Source organism: Pelecanus crispus, chromosome 10, assembly GCF_030463565.1.
Source record: "Pelecanus crispus isolate bPelCri1 chromosome 10, bPelCri1.pri, whole genome shotgun sequence".
In the NCBI taxonomy this organism is placed as follows: Eukaryota; Metazoa; Chordata; class Aves; order Pelecaniformes; family Pelecanidae; genus Pelecanus; species Pelecanus crispus.
This window is the reverse complement of record NC_134652.1, coordinates 31,641,651-31,660,800: the sequence shown is the minus strand read 5'-3', so window position 1 is coordinate 31,660,800 and position 19,150 is coordinate 31,641,651. Positions and strand designations below refer to the sequence as shown.

The 19,150-nt window shown below is 40.5% G+C and overlaps 1 protein-coding gene across 2 annotated transcripts in view; it reads right to left on the bottom strand.

The window, feature by feature from the left end:
* Positions 1-6,218: 6,218 nt before the first annotated feature.
* GLUD1 (glutamate dehydrogenase 1) overlaps positions 6,219-19,150 on the bottom strand; it is a 32,197-nt gene continuing 19,265 nt past the window's right edge. Inside the window, exons 6-14 of one of the 2 annotated variants that reach the window (XR_012831444.1) lie at positions 17,811-17,990; positions 15,886-16,023; positions 14,791-14,928; positions 14,585-14,665; positions 13,626-13,749; positions 12,282-12,373; positions 9,930-9,992; positions 8,107-9,284; positions 6,219-6,242 (exon numbers count right to left, since the gene is read on the bottom strand). Coding sequence is in view for 1 of the 2 variants with exons in the window: in XM_075718000.1 (XP_075574115.1) it covers positions 9,165-9,284; positions 9,930-9,992; positions 12,282-12,373; positions 13,626-13,749; positions 14,585-14,665; positions 14,791-14,928; positions 15,886-16,023; positions 17,811-17,990 (936 nt within the window). In the remaining variant the exon portion in view is untranslated. Of the gene's footprint in view, positions 6,243-7,914; positions 9,285-9,929; positions 9,993-12,281; positions 12,374-13,625; positions 13,750-14,584; positions 14,666-14,790; positions 14,929-15,885; positions 16,024-17,810; positions 17,991-19,150 lie in introns of those variants that run through there. The other variant, XM_075718000.1, reaches the window with a different exon arrangement.

The window sequence follows — 19,150 nt, the reverse complement described above, 5'->3', positions numbered from 1 at the left end:
AGAGTTGCATTTGCAGTACTGGAGCATGACAGAGAAGGAACTATCTGCTTTGCAATTAATAGAGGATGAAAGGGGGCATTTCTAGTGTCTCTTTACAACATAACCAGTCACCTCACCACATACACAAGCCTGTTGCTGACTGAGTCTTGCTGCCTTCACACATCTCTCCCTGTCCGTACCGAGCAGCAGCTGAGGACTAGGAAATTGCTGTTTCCTGCAAGCGAGGCCGGCCATGGGTAATTGAGGATGTTACAGGGAACGATGGGTGCGTTTTACCACTGGGCTGCTGTACAATGAATTTCCATGGGTCAAATGCTGCTCTGAGTTATCTGAAATATTTCAGGGCTTTCTTTTCTGTCACAGGTCAGTTCTGAACTTTTTCAACACCCCTTGACTCGATGTCAAAGACAACGTTAATTTAAACCCAAAACTGTTACTTTCCTTCTGTTTTTTCTGAGCATATTCTGGTAGAATTTGCTTTCAGATATGGTGAATAATCCCTTCCCTGCTGTCAGAAGATGAAATGATGCAGAGAAGCCCCTCCCCACCCCCAGAAGACCCTTCACATCTTAATTGACATAAAGCAGGACTTTGTGGTCAGTAAGAAACTGCAACGGTTGGGAAAAAAACAGAACTTTTGCTGTAATGCTGGGAGGGACAGTGTAGAGGAACTGTTGTTCGTGAAGCGACGTGTCTGGGATCAGGACAGGTATTCCTAGAGCCTGCTGTGGTGGCAACTGTAGGCAGGAGATCAGTTTGACTAATAAACCCCTTGTTCTGAGGCAGGTTACGCTTTTTTGCCCCCTTTTCAGCAACAATTATTCGATCAACAGAGCAAAAGCTCCTGTCTGCTGTGTGAAAGGGCACAAAAGTAGTTTTTCTAGAAAGCAGGCGATCCCAGGAAAAAAAACCCCAAGCCTTGTTGTTTGGGGTGGGGGCAGCTCTTGGCTGGCTGGAGGGCACGTAGGAGTCCTGCGAGAGGAACCCGGGCGGCATGGGGACCGTATGCTTGGCAGCCTGCCTCCCGCGGGCTGACCCTGCCCCGCGTCCCACCCCAGGGGCTCTGGCCCGGGGAACAAGGGGGCAGCTCAGCTTTTTGTCGCTCGGGGCCGGCGGTGCGAGCCCACGCCTGGTGCCCACGGCACTGGGGCTGCGCCGCGTCCTGCGAGTGGTCGCTGTGGGGACGGAGGGGAAGGACACAAACCTGCTCTCGTCACTCTCCTGAGCCAGGCATCGGAAACAAGGGGTTAAAACATTAATTATGACACACCATGAAATTATTAGCTTCGTCTAACACAACAAAGATTTCATCAGATACTTTAAAAAGTAGGGTTAGCTCCTCCCAGTTCTTTTTACAGCCACGAATTTCAAGTCCCACTGGGGAGAAAAAAAATGTGGGCAAGAATCATCTGAAACTGGATACTTTTCTATGTAAGGTTTTGAAATGCCCAAGTTGATTTAAGCAATTCATCCCCTGAGCGTTCTGCGATGCAATGTGTTTTTTCTGCCCAGCTCACGATGGGCTGTGCCTGCCTGTATCTCCCCCCGCGGCACCGGCTCGGGAGCCTTTGCGTGGGACAGCTGTGGCACGCATGCTGTTTACCAGCTTCTCAATATGGAAAAACAAAGCTTTCGTTCCTGGGCTATGGAAAGCTGCTGCTGATTAATCCACGCCCTCTCTCTGGGGAGGAAAACATAATAAACACTAATGTCTCTTCACCCTTTTATGCCTCTTATATTAATCACCTGACAAGGGCTCATGGCTTTCCCCTGTTCCAGTTTGCATTTGCCCTGTAACTACTGGGAGGAGTCCTGCTTTGTCTATAAAAAGCTGCACTCTGCCAAACATTGTAACAGAGCCGAATTTAGGGATTCACTCAGCCACCCTTTGCGGGGAGAGAGGACCGGGCGCAGCCATGTTCGGGATTGGGAAGAAGTTTGAGGAAGCTACGCAACAAGCTGAGAGCGCTGCACAGGTGGCAGGTAAATACAAATTGCTGCTTTCCCCCCTCCTGCGCCTTGGGTGTTAAAGTATGTGCCCTGCTCCCACCCAATCTGTCTCTTAGCGTGAACTCCATCAGCGCTGTCCCCAAGGGTGCAGTCAGTATGTCCTGTAACCTCCAAACCTCTAACGCTATAGTAAATGAAGGAGCGGTATTAGCTACCGGTTTCCCACAACTTCTCCCACTCTGGCTTTTACTGTGTGGGTGCCAGATGGTGCACTGCAGAGAAGAGGGCAGCAGAAAGCCAAGAGGGGAGGCAAGGCTGCCTATTTAGGGCTTTGTTTTCTAATGTGAACAGCCATGATCTGAGTTTTGTAACAGCGTAGTGGACTAGTTCCCTGAAGCTCTGAGGTCTTTGGTCTGCTCAGTGCTGCACAAACACATGCCGTTAAGTCGGCTCCGCTCTGCTGTCCGTGCTCCAGCCCTGCCGGCATCACAGCCGCTCGCCCCACTGAAAGCCAAAGTGCAGTTGCAGGGGTTCGAGGCACCCGAGTCAAGATTATTCCTGCGGAGAGGCTTGCAGAATCAGCCCTGAATTTAAACAACGTGCCACTTGGATGAGCCATTGTTAGCGAAGCTTTAACACAGAGATCTGCACTGGTGCAATTCCTGAAATGTTTGTGCTTAGTATAATACATGAGCAGCGGAGACTGTTTCATATTTCTTTACAGGACATCTAGGTAAACTCTCAAAATCAGACATTTTGTCTGTGACTTCAAATGCAGTAGCGATATTACTTGCAGGTTATGTGCCCAATGAAGCAAGTAGAAAGCCTGCTACTTATTTACAGTCTATCCCTTAGTTCAGTTTGCTAGGAAGATGAAGGATGCCGAACCCCACACCCACTGCCCCCTTTTCCAAAGCTGATTCTTAAATCAACTATTTTTATGCTGAAGCATGAAAGAAACACTAGGATGTGGGCAATTGGAGGGTAACCATCAATTTTTGTTTTCAAATGAAGAGTTCTTCTTTTTGCTTTTGCTGTACAGCAGCCCTAGAAATGCACATTTCTGGAGGTTTTTTGATGTTCCGAATGTTTTTTTTAATATTGTGGAAACATTACCTATGGCTGTCTATGCTAGAAGACTGATGTGGATGTTTCAGAAGCGGTATTTGTCACCTTGGAGGAGCTGAGTAGTAATCTCAATGTTCAGCTGATTGAACTAAGTGTCTAGGAGTCAACTAGGAGCAAAGTTTTTAAATAGTAGCAGCAGTCTTTCCCCTTGCATCCCAAGCACTTGAAGCTGAACCAGTTCTTCAGATGCCAGTGGTCTGAAGCTCTTTGCCTGTATGTATCTTCCCAGCAAGTCCTGTGCCACAGCACAGCCCTTCCAGCTGGAGCTGGATCCTGGAACAACAGTGGGAGCTCCCAGGCACTGGCCTGACTTTGGCCACTTACTTCTGTGCCATCGGCACGTACCTCGATGACGGGCAGTAAACACACAGCACGTAATGCTGAACTCGTCTTGCATCAGTGTCAGTACTGCACCCGCTCCTGGGAGCATTATAAATAGAGGTACTCTCCAAATCCCCATTTAAATGAAAACAAAGGGGGATTTTATGCTAGTTTTAACTAGAACAAGATTGTCCAACTGGTGGCTGTACAACTATTAATTACCTCATCTGAACTATGTCTGCTGCGCCTGCACGTGCCCCAAAGGCACAGTCCTGTGAGCCATCGCTAAGTGCAGAGTGGCAAAACTGGGCTTTCTTTGCAAGTATCTAAAATTAGCACCTATCCCATGGTTCTAAAAAGAGCCACAAAAGCAGCCGTAACCTAAGATTGCTATGGGAAGCATTTTCCTGAACTGTACCTTATGAGCAGTGTGCATCATTCATGTTAGGCAACTGCAGCAAAAGATGATGCATGATAATTAGTGCGTCTTTTAAGCAATAGAAAGTGTCCTACAAACCTAAGGTGAAACAGGCCACTGGTTTTTACAAGACACTTAATGAAACAACTACTGTTGAAGAGCTGTTCAGTCCAAGCCTGGAGACCTTTGAAGTTTTAGATACTCCCAGTCCACTTAAATGCCCTTCCTCACTTCAGCACGTCTCCCTTATGCAATGTCCATGAGGAATCTGGCTTGCTCACTCAGCCTCTCCTTCAGTGTCTGTTGTGCAGAACACATCAATGTTTTTTTTTAAAAAGGTAGTATTTAGAGCCAGGGGAAATAAAACAAATACAGGTTCAACTGAAGGCCATTTGCCCCAAACTTTTATTTGACTCTCGTGAGCAAGACTCCCCTGATCATAGCTCTTGGAGGACAATCATCCAAACATTTGTCGCTATTTTCTAGGCTGCAGTTCCTCCAAGACAATACCTTCTTTTGCTCTTCGTGTCTCAATAAGTCTCCTCCAATGAACATTTCCATGCCTTTAAAACTAGTCTGGTCTCTTACAGAATAAAATTTTCTCTAGCTACAAGAGAAAGTATTAGACCACTCACTAAATTTTGATGTGCTGCTCTTACAGCATGCCGCTTCAGACAGCGAGCATCAAGCTTTATGCAGTTGGTGGCAGAATCTTTGCCAACCAAACTGCCCAAGCCTGCTCTCTGCAGATCCTAGCCAGGCTCAGTAAAAGGAAGGTTTCATTGCACCTGATCCTCTACTAGGATTTGTTTCCTGACACTGTAGGTGACACAGATTATAGCTTCCATAATCTTCATCCATAGCAAGACACATGACAATGTGGGGAACTATAGCCAGCTTCCTAATAGCATCTCTTTCCCACTAGACCAATGTGCCCATCCTCGTGGAATAGTTTTTCATCTTCTAGCCTTGAAACATTTAGCGAACTGTTCTAAAATGTGATTACTAAGTTTAGGGGAAGGATAAAGACTGCTTGATTTACACTTGTTTTTTTCCTAATTCCAGCTAACACAGTGGGCCAGACTGTGCAGCAAGCGGTGGAACAGGCTAAGGATGTTGGTCAGAAAGGTACGGTAATGGTTCTCTTTATTTCAATAATGTCACATCAGTGAAACCCCAGATCAGTCCCCCAACTCTGCCCTGCCCCTTCTCCCACACTGGGTGGGAAAGGGAAAGGTATTGCAGTGATGCTACAGTTACCTTTGTTTTTCTGTTTTAAAAGCTCTTGATGAAGTCTACAAAGTTGCTGAAACCGGTGAAAAAGCTGTAAAGAATGTAGCAGATCAAGCAACTTCATGGGGTAAAAGCTTTGGACAATGAAGATAAAAATGTAACACCACTGACATTTTTGTAAACAAGTTTCTACTACATGTACTCTTAAATAAAGAAAATACTTATGCTCCAAATGTCTTGCATGTATTCCTTGGGAACCCTTTGGTTACACATTAAAAAACCATTTACAGTCCCTGGTGTGGAAAGACTGGATTACTTCACAGAGCAGACAGCTTAAAGCTGTGCTGTGCTGGTAACGGTGACAAATGCCGTCTTTTTTTATGAGCTAAGGGATGGCTCGGAGCGGGCACAAGGTAAAGCCAAGGACTGGAGATTTGGCCTCTCCCATTTTGTCACTGAGCCTAAGTTGTGACCACGTGAGTGCATGTCATGCAAGCTGGGCTCCTAAACAGCCACGAGGAGAAGGTAAGCACCTGCGCGCTTCTGTGACTGTGCTCGTACTTCTCATCTGTAAAACAGCCATAGATACTGTGTTTTTGGAGACTCAAACGTATATATAACCCCTGTAAGAGAGCACTGTGATACTCAAACTAACACTAACAGCAGAACAAGGCATTACTGCCAGCAGAGAGCCTGGCTCACCACTGAACTGCTTAACGCTGCCGGCGCTGGATCATTGGTACTCCAGCTCTGCACAGCAAAGCGTTGATGTGCACTGCAGCACGCAGTGTGGCAACGGAGTCATCTACCACACTTGCAGGGCTCTTGTCAAGCAGACAGATGGACAGTAATCAAGCAGGAGCTGGAAGAATGAGGACTGACCAAGTCTGGGCTGTAAAAAAAACCAAACCAAAAAACCCTGCATGCATATGAACTCATTCTCGTGCACGTCCTCATGCTAATGAGAAGGGAATAAATTACTCGCTACTGCAATGAGTAAGGAATCTGACATTATGGCCTCGCCAATTAGTAACAGAGTAATTTAGAGGTCACTTACGTGGCATCTTGAAATCACAGCAAGAATTGCCATTGCTCCAACACTTCGTCCTGATGGTGACAGTTGCCATCAGTGAAAACAGACGTAGGTCTGAGTTCTTTGCTGGGATGAAAAATGATTGTTCTACTTGCTTTTCTGTGTAACAGAGATATTTTTGCATTTAGTAGTTTGCAAGAGGCATGTAACCCCAACCATTGTAGTTGTCATCCTTATGAAATTCACTTGCAGCTTCAGAGTACTTACTGAGTCACTACTCAACACAAACTGTCTACGTAATCAGCTCTTAATACTGCATGAGAGATTACGGACACCCACTATGGTAAGGGTGTGTTTTGCTCTGGATGGTAGGTGTGGTTCAGAGCAGGTTCAAATCTGCGCTTAAATCTAACTTCAGGCATTGACTGGCTCCCTGCCAACCATCCTGGCAAGTTTCTTTGTGAATGTCTAGTGGTGTGTAAGTGAATACAAGCGGTGACAACGTTGTTAGCTGGCAGATAATACTTGGAAGTCTGGATTCACTGGTACAGTGTGGTTCTTGTGTTTAGCTACAACAGAAGGGGAAACCAGCTGGTGTGCTGTAATCTTAAGTCAGACTCCAAGCATCAGTCTCCTCAAGAATCTTAGGTCTTTGATCAAAGTACCCCAAGTTCTCCTTATATCAGCCCTTGGATATGCTCAGGCTCATGCTTTGCAGGTCTCTGATGCTGACTGTGTTAACAAGAGGTCAGTAACTATTGCAGTCAAGTTGGCTGAGGCGAAATGTAGTCAACCTTAAGGGCTCGTCTCTGGGTTTGGTAAAGTCATACCTGGTGGTAGGTCTGCTTTCTTTCAAGACATCCTGGGAAAAGAAGTATCAATGAGTGGGTGTACTGGAATATAAGATTCTAATGAATTGGGGAATTCAGGCATTGTGCAGCTTTTGGCTTTTTTTTTTTTTTCCTTCAGAGTGGGTAGGAGGTAAAAGTTATCCCAGCTTCTATAGCATAGCTATTATCTATGCCAGCTTTCCGTATGCTCCAACAGTGAAAGGGTCCCATTTTTCAAGTTTGCATAGTCAGACTAGAGGTGCTTTACTAGCTGGAGAGAAGGAGAACAACAGTAAATTAGCCATGTCTCTTCTTGCTACTGCACTTGGCTTTCAACAACTTTGCTGCCAGATAATGCAACTCAGCTTTTAAGATTCTTTCTCTTTTCAATAATACAACTATTTATTTGTGAGTGTTTAGCCTCTAAGTTTTGGTGGAAGTAGATTACAATTTGTCAGTTGAACTGTTACAATCTTAGTTTCATTTTACTATCTAATAAATGTTTACATAAAAACTATACTTAAAAATATGATCCAAGATACAGATCTCATGTTTAGAGATCTACACCTTGATCACAGTAGTTCTTTCATGCTCAAAGGGTTCTCATTTTTTTAAAAAATAAATGCCAGTATATATGCACTTAGGTGATCTGTAGTATTTTATAACTGTAGATATCAGCATATATGATTGAGCCACTAATTAAATGCATCACACAGGTTTATTGCTCCATGCTAACTACTAGAATAGTTCTTCACACAAATCTGAGAGGACACAGCAAAGACCTGAAATGATTTACCAGATATACCCAACTTCAGAAGTCTTGCTGACAGGCAAGTTCAGGAGACAGAGATCTGTACTAGCGAGCCCCTTAGGATAACTCGGAGACAGTGTCTTACCAGTAGGCGTGTAATGAATAAACAAGTGTGCTATGAAGACTCACAGACTGATTGTAACTACAGAAAGCTATCGAATGAAATAGAAAACAGTAATACACCACTATAGTAGGTTTGGAAAGGTCAACTTTTTTTAATAACTGCTCTTCTCTCCAGGTTATGTCATGCCGTTACAAAGTAGTTAGAAAAAAAAGCATGAATTTCTGGGAAGGACTAGTTGTCTTTTAAAAAAAACATTTATAGTCATTACATAAATAACACCTGGCACTTCAAGGGGACTCCGCTGGACAAAAGCCTTACACTTTAAAAACTGTGCTTGATCCAATATTGTGTTGAGGTCCATTTTGTTGTACTCTAATACGCGCAAAACTTTCAAGACCTCCTGATGACCAAAAAAAAAAACCCCCAAAAAAGCTCTGTGTGTTAAGACAGTGGATTAAGTTTATAGCAGCATTCTAGCTCCTCTGTAGTTTGGCCAATGATTTCTGGGTTCAGTTTCACTTTAGTTGTTCACTGAGGCAGTATCTAATTTTCAGAATGCCTCTGAAAGGAAAAGACAAAGAATTCCAAAAGACCTAAGTATGACTACTTACCAAATTCAGACTATCCCTTTTTTTTAAAAAAAGGAAACAACCTATAGTCAGAATAGTTATACAGATACTTGATTAAAAACATAACTAGAGTTGCTTGATAGTTTGAGCTTATAAAAATATTAGTCTGTCACCTCTACATACTTCATGGTGATAGTCAAGCTAGCTTGAACAAGCAATGAAAGGCAGTCCTATTAACAGCAGCACAGTTAAAGGAAAAGCATTGCCTAAAGAGAATCAGGCCTGAAGCTTTACTAGAAATAAAAATTAGACTCCTATCAAATTTAATCCCTGCTGGAGGCCCATTCTTCCTTTGACAATGCAACAGCATTGATCATACAAGGCCTTACTGAAAGTGCCAAAGCCAAAATTACATCATTAAATGAAAGTGCATGAAGTAATAATGAGCTAAGTGCTCATCTAGTACAGTATCTGATCTGAAGTCTGAGAAGTGGCTCAGGTGGCAAGACCACTCTTTCATACATAAAATGTACCATTTAGTTTTGTAGGCAAAATACCCAGAATGGCCCCCGCAAGCACAGATGAATCGTTATCTTCAGATACATACCTGTGTACATTCCTAATCCATGGATTTTTATTGTAAAAAAGACTAGTTTGGACTGAAACTAATCAAGACTATAATCCACTATAATGTCAGAAGAAAAGAAAATTTTGTGGTTACATGTAAACTTGTGATAAGCTTTTTCAAGAAGAGGGTACATTAACGGCAAGAGGGATGGGATACAATAAGGAGCAGTAATGGCCTATTTATGTAAAGGTCAGGCCAGCCTCATTGTACACTTTGAAGACTTTCTCAATTGCATTGACATAGGCAGCTGTTCTCAGGTCCAGACCCAGGTTGTACTTCATGGCAGTACGCATGATTTGCTGAAACAGAAAAGGTTACATGTGACTTCTGCAAGTTTCTCCATAGGAGCTACACTAGATTTTGCTTAGAGGATCTAAGTTAGAAGTGTAAGAGCTGCTAGGTTGGTATCAGAGCTCAGATCCTTTGAGGATCAAGTCTAAAATTTCTTCATTCCCCTTACAACTGAAATCTTAAAGGGAAGAAAATCTTTCCCAGATTACTATATTGCCCCTTTCCAGGTCTTGGATCCTCATGTACCTCAGATACAGGGAGAGACACAATGTCTCAAGCAGCCTTTCCCCGCTAATTAAAAATACCGCATAAAGGGGTTAATCTAAAACTGCTGATGGCAAAGTAAAGGACTCTTAGGTATGTGTCCCAGATTAGTCAGGTACAAGAGGACAACTAAAAATTTTCTAATTACTACAGCTTCTACTAGAAAATACTTCCTGATTTCATGTATTACTTTCTAATGTTTACTATACTCAAAGTTGGCCATCCCTGCACAGAGCAGAGATACCTCATACTCCCAGTGACTTCCATTATCATGAACTGCGTATCTACTCCTTTAATTGCAAAGGAATTCTGTACCACACATTCAAAAACTGTCGCAAAGCCACATAAGTTCTTTTTCCTATAAGTACATTTACTATTGCAATATTTACCCGGGCAGAACGCTCCATTGTATAAGCCAACCCAGAGTGGACAATGTCTTTCTCAGACGCACCCTGCAACAAGAAGAAATAAAATCAGGGTTTAATTCAAAACACAAAAAGGTAGGAGGCATATATTAGGGACAATCATGTTAGATTCCCTTAATTACTGAAGCTTGCTCACTCATTTTCTTCTAATGACTGGTGTAAGAAACTAAATCACCTTTTCTGTGTTACTTGAAGAGCTAATTATGGTCAATTCAATTCTAAAACCTCGGACGTAAGCACTGGAGTCTTTTATATGCCTAGCTTCTAGATGCATGATGTTAACATTTTTTTTATTGATGTTGCAACAACTGCTTTCAGCCTTCAAAACACACACTTAAACAAAAAAGCTTCCAAAAGTTAATAACCTATAGAAACTACTTCCAACTGTTTTGAAGACTGTCAGGTCTTAGGAAGGGCATGGTTGCCCAGTTCATATATCCTCAACACTATTAGCCCTGAGCAACTCCATAATAACTGTGTTCCCATTAAAATTTAAATCCACAGAACAATAAATAATTGAAGATACTCAGTCATTCTAATTTAGGCTATCAGCTTCAATGTTCCATCATCCTGACTGTTATAACTTACTAATAATTTGAGACCTGGCTTCACTAAATGCGTGCTTTTCCAAATATTTGGGCTGGATGTAGGAATTACTAGGCCAGTTTCTATGGCTTGTGTTTAAGAGACCGCAGCAATCACTTTAAGCTGCAGAACCTGTCTACCATGCTATTCATTCAGCCTAACATTTATGAAAATGCTAGCATCACACTGGATCAGGCTAAAGTCCATTTCTATCATCTGACAGTGGCTCAAGTTTACATGCATTTTCCCCAATTTCTTCCTGAGGAAGCATGTTTTGATGTTTTTCACAACTCGCTGGATTGTTTCCCCTAATCATTTGTCCCATCTACTCCTGAACTTGTGTTAAAAAACAAACAGACCAACCCTTCTAGCTTCCATACATTCCTTGGCAGGATATTCCACATCTTAACTGTCTGCTGTGCTAGGAACCATCCCTGTTCTTCCTTCTGCTCCTCACTCTGCTGGTTTTGTTTGACAGCACCTTGTTCTCCTTCACGCTTCCTTCCAGTGAGCAATCTATCCTTTGCATCCATTTTCACACCACTCATCCTATAGATTACCGTCTCCCCCCCAGGACTGTTTCAGGCCAGTAAGAGGTTAGTTCATTGTTCCATGTATGAGAAGCTTCTGTATCTTTGATTATTCTTGTGATCTTTCTCTGAACTTTCTCTACATTTACAATGTTTTAAGATACAGAGACCTAACCTGCATGTAGTACTCAGAAAGCAGACACATTCTGGGTTTATATTGTGGCATCATTAGTCAGTCTTCCTCTTTTCCCTTCAGAACAATCTCTAACACTGGATTTGCTTTTTGATTGCTATGGACTTGTATTGTGTCATTACCTCCAGATCTTCCATTTGAATGCAAATGGATGAGCTCACAACCCATCATTTTATATGAAAATTTCCCCACCATGTGTTGCTATGCATTAGATAGTAATGAATTTTACCTGGCATTTCTTTGCTCATTAATTCAGTCTTAGAAGAACATTCTACAATTTTTCAGTCAGATCTTGTCTATATTATGGAAACAGCATACCAAACTGTCTGTGGTGTGGGATCTTGTTGAAAGGTGTTTGGAAATCCAGACAAACTATATCAACAAGATCTCCAAGATGAATTCTGATATGTTTGAGGCAGTATTTCCCACTACAAAACCTCAGTAGACTTTGATAGTTAGCGTTCAAAGAAATTATGGAATCTATGTATTTATCAGGTTAGCCAGTAGAAATATCAAGTATTTCATAGCAAAAAAAAGCATCAGGAAAACACACAGGTTTTTAAGTTTTCCTTACTGGCCCGCAAAAAGAATCATCCCCTGTGCCTTCCCTGGTAAAAAAAAAAAAAAAAAAAATTAAAAGGTTTGTCTAAACAAGGGAGATAAGATAGTCTGTTGCTCTGAAAAACTCCACTACATGAACAGCAACATGCAATCTAACACTAGTTACAAATACAAAATACATCTATATTAAAACTATAGCTTTTTAAAAATATTGGAGGTATTTTGCATGGGCTCAAGTAAAAGAAAGAAAAAATAGCTTACTTCCAGTATTCCTAAGCAGTTCAGATCACTTGCTTGCTTTATTTGTTTGGCCATCAGGCTACTAACTATGACTAATGCCTTGCCTGGGGCAAAAACCTCCGTAATAGCTACAATGGTAAAATTTAGATCGCAGTTATAATATCAGAATACAGTAACAGTAAAAAAAACCCAACAGCAACTACTTACCGATATCCTATCTTGAAATTCTGCTGTAGGCACAACTGGAATAGTTCCACCATGTTTCCCAAATTTTCTTTCCAAGCTTTCCTGGACAGACACTAGAAAGGAAAACAAGCAGAGGCAAGGTAACTGACAAGGAAAGGAATGCACTCCCTAACAAAGGAGCGACCCCAGGACTTTCAGTGTCCAGTGGCATGAAATGCAGACTACAGGGGCTGGGAGCAAAGGGAGTCATCTTATTTTTGTTTTCTAAGAAAAGGGAAAGATGTTGATTTATCTGTTTTTATTGGTGAATGCCTCCAATATTAGCAGCAATATCGCTATAGTATAGTCACATGGCAAGCAACTGTGGATTTACTGATCCCACTTTGCTAAACTCATAAAGCTGATAGAGCAATCTGGATTAACTTTCTTAAATTGATAGATAGCATTAGACAAAATATTTCCTGAAGTTAAAGCAATCAATTATTTCCTATTGCACTTTGCATACATGCTACTGGCTAAGAAAAAAGCCCAATGTGGAATTTCAGGGTTTTTTTCCTTAAGACATGAGATGTGCTTTGGTATTTTGAATTGATACTTATTTCACTTTAATTTTTGTAATTTAATTAGTAAGCTTTCCTAAACAACATTACACAGTATTTCAGATGACACAATCTTGAAGTTAAGAAAGGGATTTAAATTAGAATTGCCATAACCCTCACTCACTTTAAAAACACCTCGAAAAGGTATCATTTATGAGAAAAGGTTATATTAAAAAACATTCAGATATGTGTTTTGTCAAGTCCTATGTCCCAAGATTCTCATGTTTTCTACAGAGTATTGTTTAAAACGGAGCAATATCCTGCAGTTGGTCTCCATTAAGCTTCCTCTTTCCATGGAACTGGTATTCTGGCCCAGAAACTGGGAAGCACAGAATGGCCCTAAGTGGAGCTGTAGGCTATAAGCAGATTTTTACAGCGCCTGTACCAATTATATTATTGCCCTTTATAGAAATCATCTATTGTTGTGTGTGCAGGACAGTGTTACCCACTCGAACTTTGAATACTTCTCAAATACCAAGTGTACAGCTGAAAGACATGTATTAAGAAGTAACAAGTATTTCACATAAGTGGTTTGAGTTTGGTATTTTCACAAAACTGAGGAAAGCATCACTTTATGAATTAAAAGATAAGGGAAAAAGTATGCATTTAACTTGTCAAGTCAGTTAACCTATCAAATCTTCCCTACTCTTCAGCATGCAGCAATAATAGACTTGTGTGAAAATAGTTTTGTATTAAATTCTCCCATAGTTAGTGCTTGCTAGTCCAATCTATCAATTAAACAGTGAAAGCAGAACTGAACACTTACTGAGCAAGTGGTAGTTTGAATCTCTTTCATATTTAAAAGTCAAGCGGCCATAGCTGACGTGGTTCAAGTTTTTCAGCCACTCAAAATAGGACACTGTTACACCACCAGCGTTCAGGTAAAGATCCTGCACAGAAATAGTAAATGTCCTGAATTGTGACCATGTGACGAAGACAGCTCTACTGTATTAAGGAAAGGCAAGCCAAAGCATTATGTACAAAGTATTACTTAAAACTGCAGTACAGAGGACAATCCAGTTGTTATTCTTACACGACAACACTTACCCTCTTCTGCAGCCCAGGGATTACTTCTATTGATTTAGAAGAGGACTTGACACATGAAATTCAGATGTTCTTAACTGACCACTTTCTTTTATTTTGGCGCAAGTTTTTAATCAAGAAAGTTAGGGCATTCTTAGGCCATCTCAGTGAGTAAAGGCTGAAGATCAGCCACTCTTTCTAGCAGTATCACTTGAGCAGGACACTCTTTATACCTGGATAGGTCTTATTCTTTCGAATTATCACTGTAGGCAACATTTACGTCATACAATCTATGATACACAGTTCTGTCAGAGCATCGCCCAGAGACACAAAGTTTACAAACTGGCCAGTGTATTTACTCTGCCTTCTTCCTTTGCTTAGTGGACTATTTAATTGAGCAAATGTCAGTTAATACTCCAAAATGCAAAACTACAGATTTAAGAACTAATTGTGGATTGTTCTCTCTTCTGACTATGTAGCCTTCACGTAATAGTTATCTTCGGTCATTTACAGTTGCAGTGAAATCTTTAAGTAATTACTTCCTAAGCAACATTGATACCCATTTCCCAGACATCGGTTGTTAAAAACCACTGTAAGAGAATGAATTGCTAGTAATAAAAACCTTCAATAAATAACACCTTGCTACAATTTACAGAGATATTACCCTTGTAATGAAAATCAAAGGTCATAATAGAACCTTACAGGGATAACCATGATATTCCGTTCCAAGAAGATTTTGTCAGCCTCAGGAGTCGTAGGCCCATTGGCACCTTCAGCAATAATCTGAAAGGAATCACAGCAGAGTAACTCAGAGGTATATGCTAGTTTCCATCCATGCTAATTATTGAATACTAGTATTTAAACAGGTCTTCTCCACTTTTCATTTGCATTTAAACTCTCCAACTTACTTTTGCTTTAACCTTGTGAGCATTTGCCTTAGTCAACTGCTTCTCGCTGGCAGCAGGGATGAGAATGTCACAGTCTGTTTCCAGAATACTGCCCTCAAGTATCTGTGCTTTAGGGAAGCCCATGATTGTCCCGTGTTGCTGTTTGAAGGAAACAAACCAGGGTGTTTTCAGTGTGTGTACTCATTTGACTTCCTTCCCTTCTTCTAACTTTCAAAAAACTAAGAAGGGAGAAGCAACAGTACTAGAAAGACAGCACATAACATAATTCCTATCTTTACTTAGATTAGGCATAAAAAAAGCAAGCTACAAAGCTTGGATAACAGTTCAAGTTGCTATGACTGAGGCATAACTGCTCTCTGGCCTAAGACACTTATAACCATTTGGGCTCCAGAGTATTTAATTCTTTTGAGAAAGGGGTGATTAATGACATTCAAATGGTCCCTACATAAAAGAAGACACATCAGTCAAGCCCCTTAGAAACTCTAAGTGGGAGATTGTATTTCAGTGCCTGTGAACTGTCCCCTCAAGACTGTTTCACTTGGAAACTGAAATAAAAAGACCATATCCAGTTTTCATTATAAACTACTTATTCAAGTCACACTGCCAGACAGGCTTTCATTTTTTCAGAAACATCCAATAGGTAAGAAGCAGCAAAAGTGCCCTTTGAAGTCTTAAATGTCCATATACTTGTGATTCTCAATCAGGAATCCTTTAGGAACCTCCTTGCCCTGGTTCCTCGATACAGCCTTCCTAGTTTAGCCATAAGAAAGGCCAAATAATAACGAACTCCAATTCTGAAACCAAAGTACACATGCAAGCCCTTACCACTTTTCTGAGAGTCAGGTCAAAGGGTAAAAAAAGTACAATGTTATAAACTGAAGAGACAGCCAAAGTGACGAGATCAGTTAGTGTTAACCACCTGCATTCATATTGGTGATAAGGAGAAAGCCAGAAGAATGAACATTCCTAAGCCATTTTGTAAGTACTAATTGCAGCATGATTTAAAAATCACAAAATAACACCAGTCTACAGTCATCCTATGTGCTTGCAAAGCTGACAAAACCGAAACTATTTGTGCCCAGCTAAGTGTCATACCAATTTGTAATCTTCTAGTTCCTTTGGGTCAATCCCATCAGGATTCCAGATAGAACCATTAAACTCTCCAACAGCAACGCACTTTGCTCCAAAACGATGCAAGTATCTCATAGAATGCAAGCCCACATTACCGAATCCCTGAAGGTGGAAAGAGAAAGGGAGAAGTAGTTAACCCTTCAGTGAAAATGATGATTACTGCTAAGGCTTTGAATGATTACTGCTATAGCTTTGAATAGCTTTAAATAGTTCTTCATCTATTGGCATATCTTGGCATTAGATAATGTGTATAGGAAAGATGGAAGAAATCTACATGCATTCTATTCTAGTCTGAATACCATTGTAGAAAGTATGCACTGTAGCCAGTAATGTACAGTTGTGCTAAATTTTTTATATTGAACGTACAGAAGGGAAGCGTTAATGCTACTATGAAAGTGTCAAAACTATGATACTTGTCAATATAGGAACATTATGTATATCCATTTTATAACCGGCACTGTCTTAGAGGGATTAATGGATTTTTGTATGACTATTCACTGGTTTGACTACCATTTGCAGGCCAAGAAATACTCTCATTTAATTTGGGTAAGGAAGGCTTACAACTGTAAAACCCATCCCACAATGGAAAGCATTGAACAAGAACATCATTAATTCTTCACGTTAAAACACAGAAACTGGTAGGAAGCCATGTCGTTTCTAATACATTTCTGAAGTGGTCCTGTACAAAACAGATTGCATAAATTTAAGTTTAGAAAATTTTGTGTTTCATTATAATTTTTTACATCTTTAGTGGTGTAGAAAACCTAATTCCAGGCCATTATTCAATGTTCTGAAAGTAAAGGAACACACATGGCAGACCAAAAGGTCACATGATCCATGTCAAAAGTTTGTAGTAAGATTCAATGCTGGAAAAAAGCTGACTATTAAATTTCTGTTTAACACAGCTCCAATTATATTTGGGATTTTTGTTTACATATTAGAAGCAAATTTCAGTACAACAGTTAGTCATGCATTAGGTCTCCTTGCAATGCTGTATCTTCATTTTCCTAGAAAAATCTTCAGCTATTCTTATGGCCATATTTTCAGTGTAAGTTATGCTGAAGTGCCTGTTGGTTAGCCCTCTGCCAGGCACGAAAATGCCAAAGTGCAGGGAGATGAGTGTGCTGCTGGGGCTGGGCAGGGCAGAGATGTTTGTTTCAGGCCACTGGTTAACTAGAGGACAACTTGGAGGTTACAATTACTCTGCTATTTTGAACAACGCATGCATTGGTACTAAAAACAACAAAACAAAGCCATCCCTCAAATCCTCCATTTAACATACTGTTCAAAGCTGAACAGAGCAAGTTATTTCTTGAAAATTTTAAGAGTGATAATGCATATTACTGAATATCAAACCCCTTCAAAATTCAACTATATAAATCCTGAAGTCTTATGAACACCAAAAATGTACACTCAACCCTACAAATTTAGGGTAAGGTATTGGTTTCTGCTTTTCCAACTGCTCATTCCATAGTGGAACAAGAACATAACCCCCAATTCCTTCTCTCCCTAAATTTTTTTTATTACAAAACAGTGCAACAAATTTTGTGTAGGCAGAAACAGTGTCACAGCTTATTGAAAAGTGTGCAGTGCCTTAGTTTAAAGAACTCCTGTACCAGTATTTCACATTTTCTTTGCAGCCTATGTTTATAAAGACTGGAAATTTGGCTTTGTGCCTGTAGAGTGCAATTGAAAGTTCAGTTTTTATAAAACAGTCCAAAATAAAGGGCACCTACATTGCTTGGGAAGTGTTTCTGAAGTTTGAGAGTAAAGGTTAACTTGGAAGTTGTAAAACCCTAACAGGATTTATTGCTATAGCCCTCTTTAAAAGCGGCTTTACTGGAAGTTTGTTTACTACTTTTTCCCTGCAGTTCAAGGAAAAGCATTACCTGAACAGCAAATGTTTTATCTCCAAATCCAGGAGTCATCCCTAATATACTCATATATGATGCTTCATTGATGAAATTTTCAATTCCATGGAAGAGCCCACGACCAGTTGCAGATATACGTCCATGGATCCCACCCTGGCTGATGGGTTTACCAGTTACACATGCATGTGCATTAATATCCTGTAAAACAGTGAAGGACTTGTGAGCTATGGAATTAACCAAACAGCTGTAACAAGAAGCTTTGAATGCTTTAGAGATAAGGGAAAACAGGAATCGTAAGAGTCAGAACACAATATAGTTTATATAAATTTAGTTTGTAAAGATAATTTCCTTCCTGCGTTTGTGTGAACACCTTTTCAGAAGTACTCTAGTAGATGTCAGGAAAGTTGCATAATGCAATATTGGATACGCTATGTAATTTTTTGTTGTATTTGTGTGTGTTGACTTCAGTCTGTGGTTAATTAATTATAGTGACATCCATGTTGAACTGTTAGCAATGAACAGACCTTTGACAAATCAATAAGATTTGAGGGATGTGTTTCTCAAATTAGCTCCTATTACACCCAGAATTTCCATCATTATTCTTGACATTTTAATCTGTTAAAGGACTCAGACATATCCTTGGACTGGTTTTTGTCATCTTTAAACAGTGTTGTGTTCTTTTATACCAAATTCAGTTACTTTGAAACAACAATACCGGCCTAATACCTTTCTGTTGTTGATCTCAGAGGAAAATCTACAGTATGAAGGTTATATGGGAAAAGTTAGATAAGTATTTACTACTTTTATTCAGAAAAGCAATATAAACAATCAAGACTCTATCATTAATTTTGTGGTAATAAAATTAAATTTTCCGTATGCTAGACAGCTAGCCAAGATAAAATAGACTATTTAAAACCAGAGTTAATTTTTCAAATTTAAATTAATAACTTGAAAAAACTTCTTCCAAACTAGATGCTGTTTGGGCATCCCTCTTCTGTTGCCACTGGTTCCCATGCTCCCACACCCTGGGAGCACAGTCACACAGTGGCTTGGCATCCAACACAAGGGAAAGAGTAGGGATAAAAGGGAATCCACTGAAATGAGTCTGCCAGCAGCCGGATGGGTTTCTATTCCACCAGCCACATATTCACTGGGAGGCTCCCTCCTCTCCAGCACTTGTGCCAAATGCATTTGCATGCCTGCGGCATGAGCGCAAGATGCTTGGTGAGAGGAAGGAAAGGAGCAGACAAAAGCAAGCGGAGGCAGAATGGCAGGAGATTAACTAGAGTCGTAATGGAAATGAAAACTATTTATTATTTGAAAATGATAGTGAGTTAACCATATAAAGCCAAAGATAA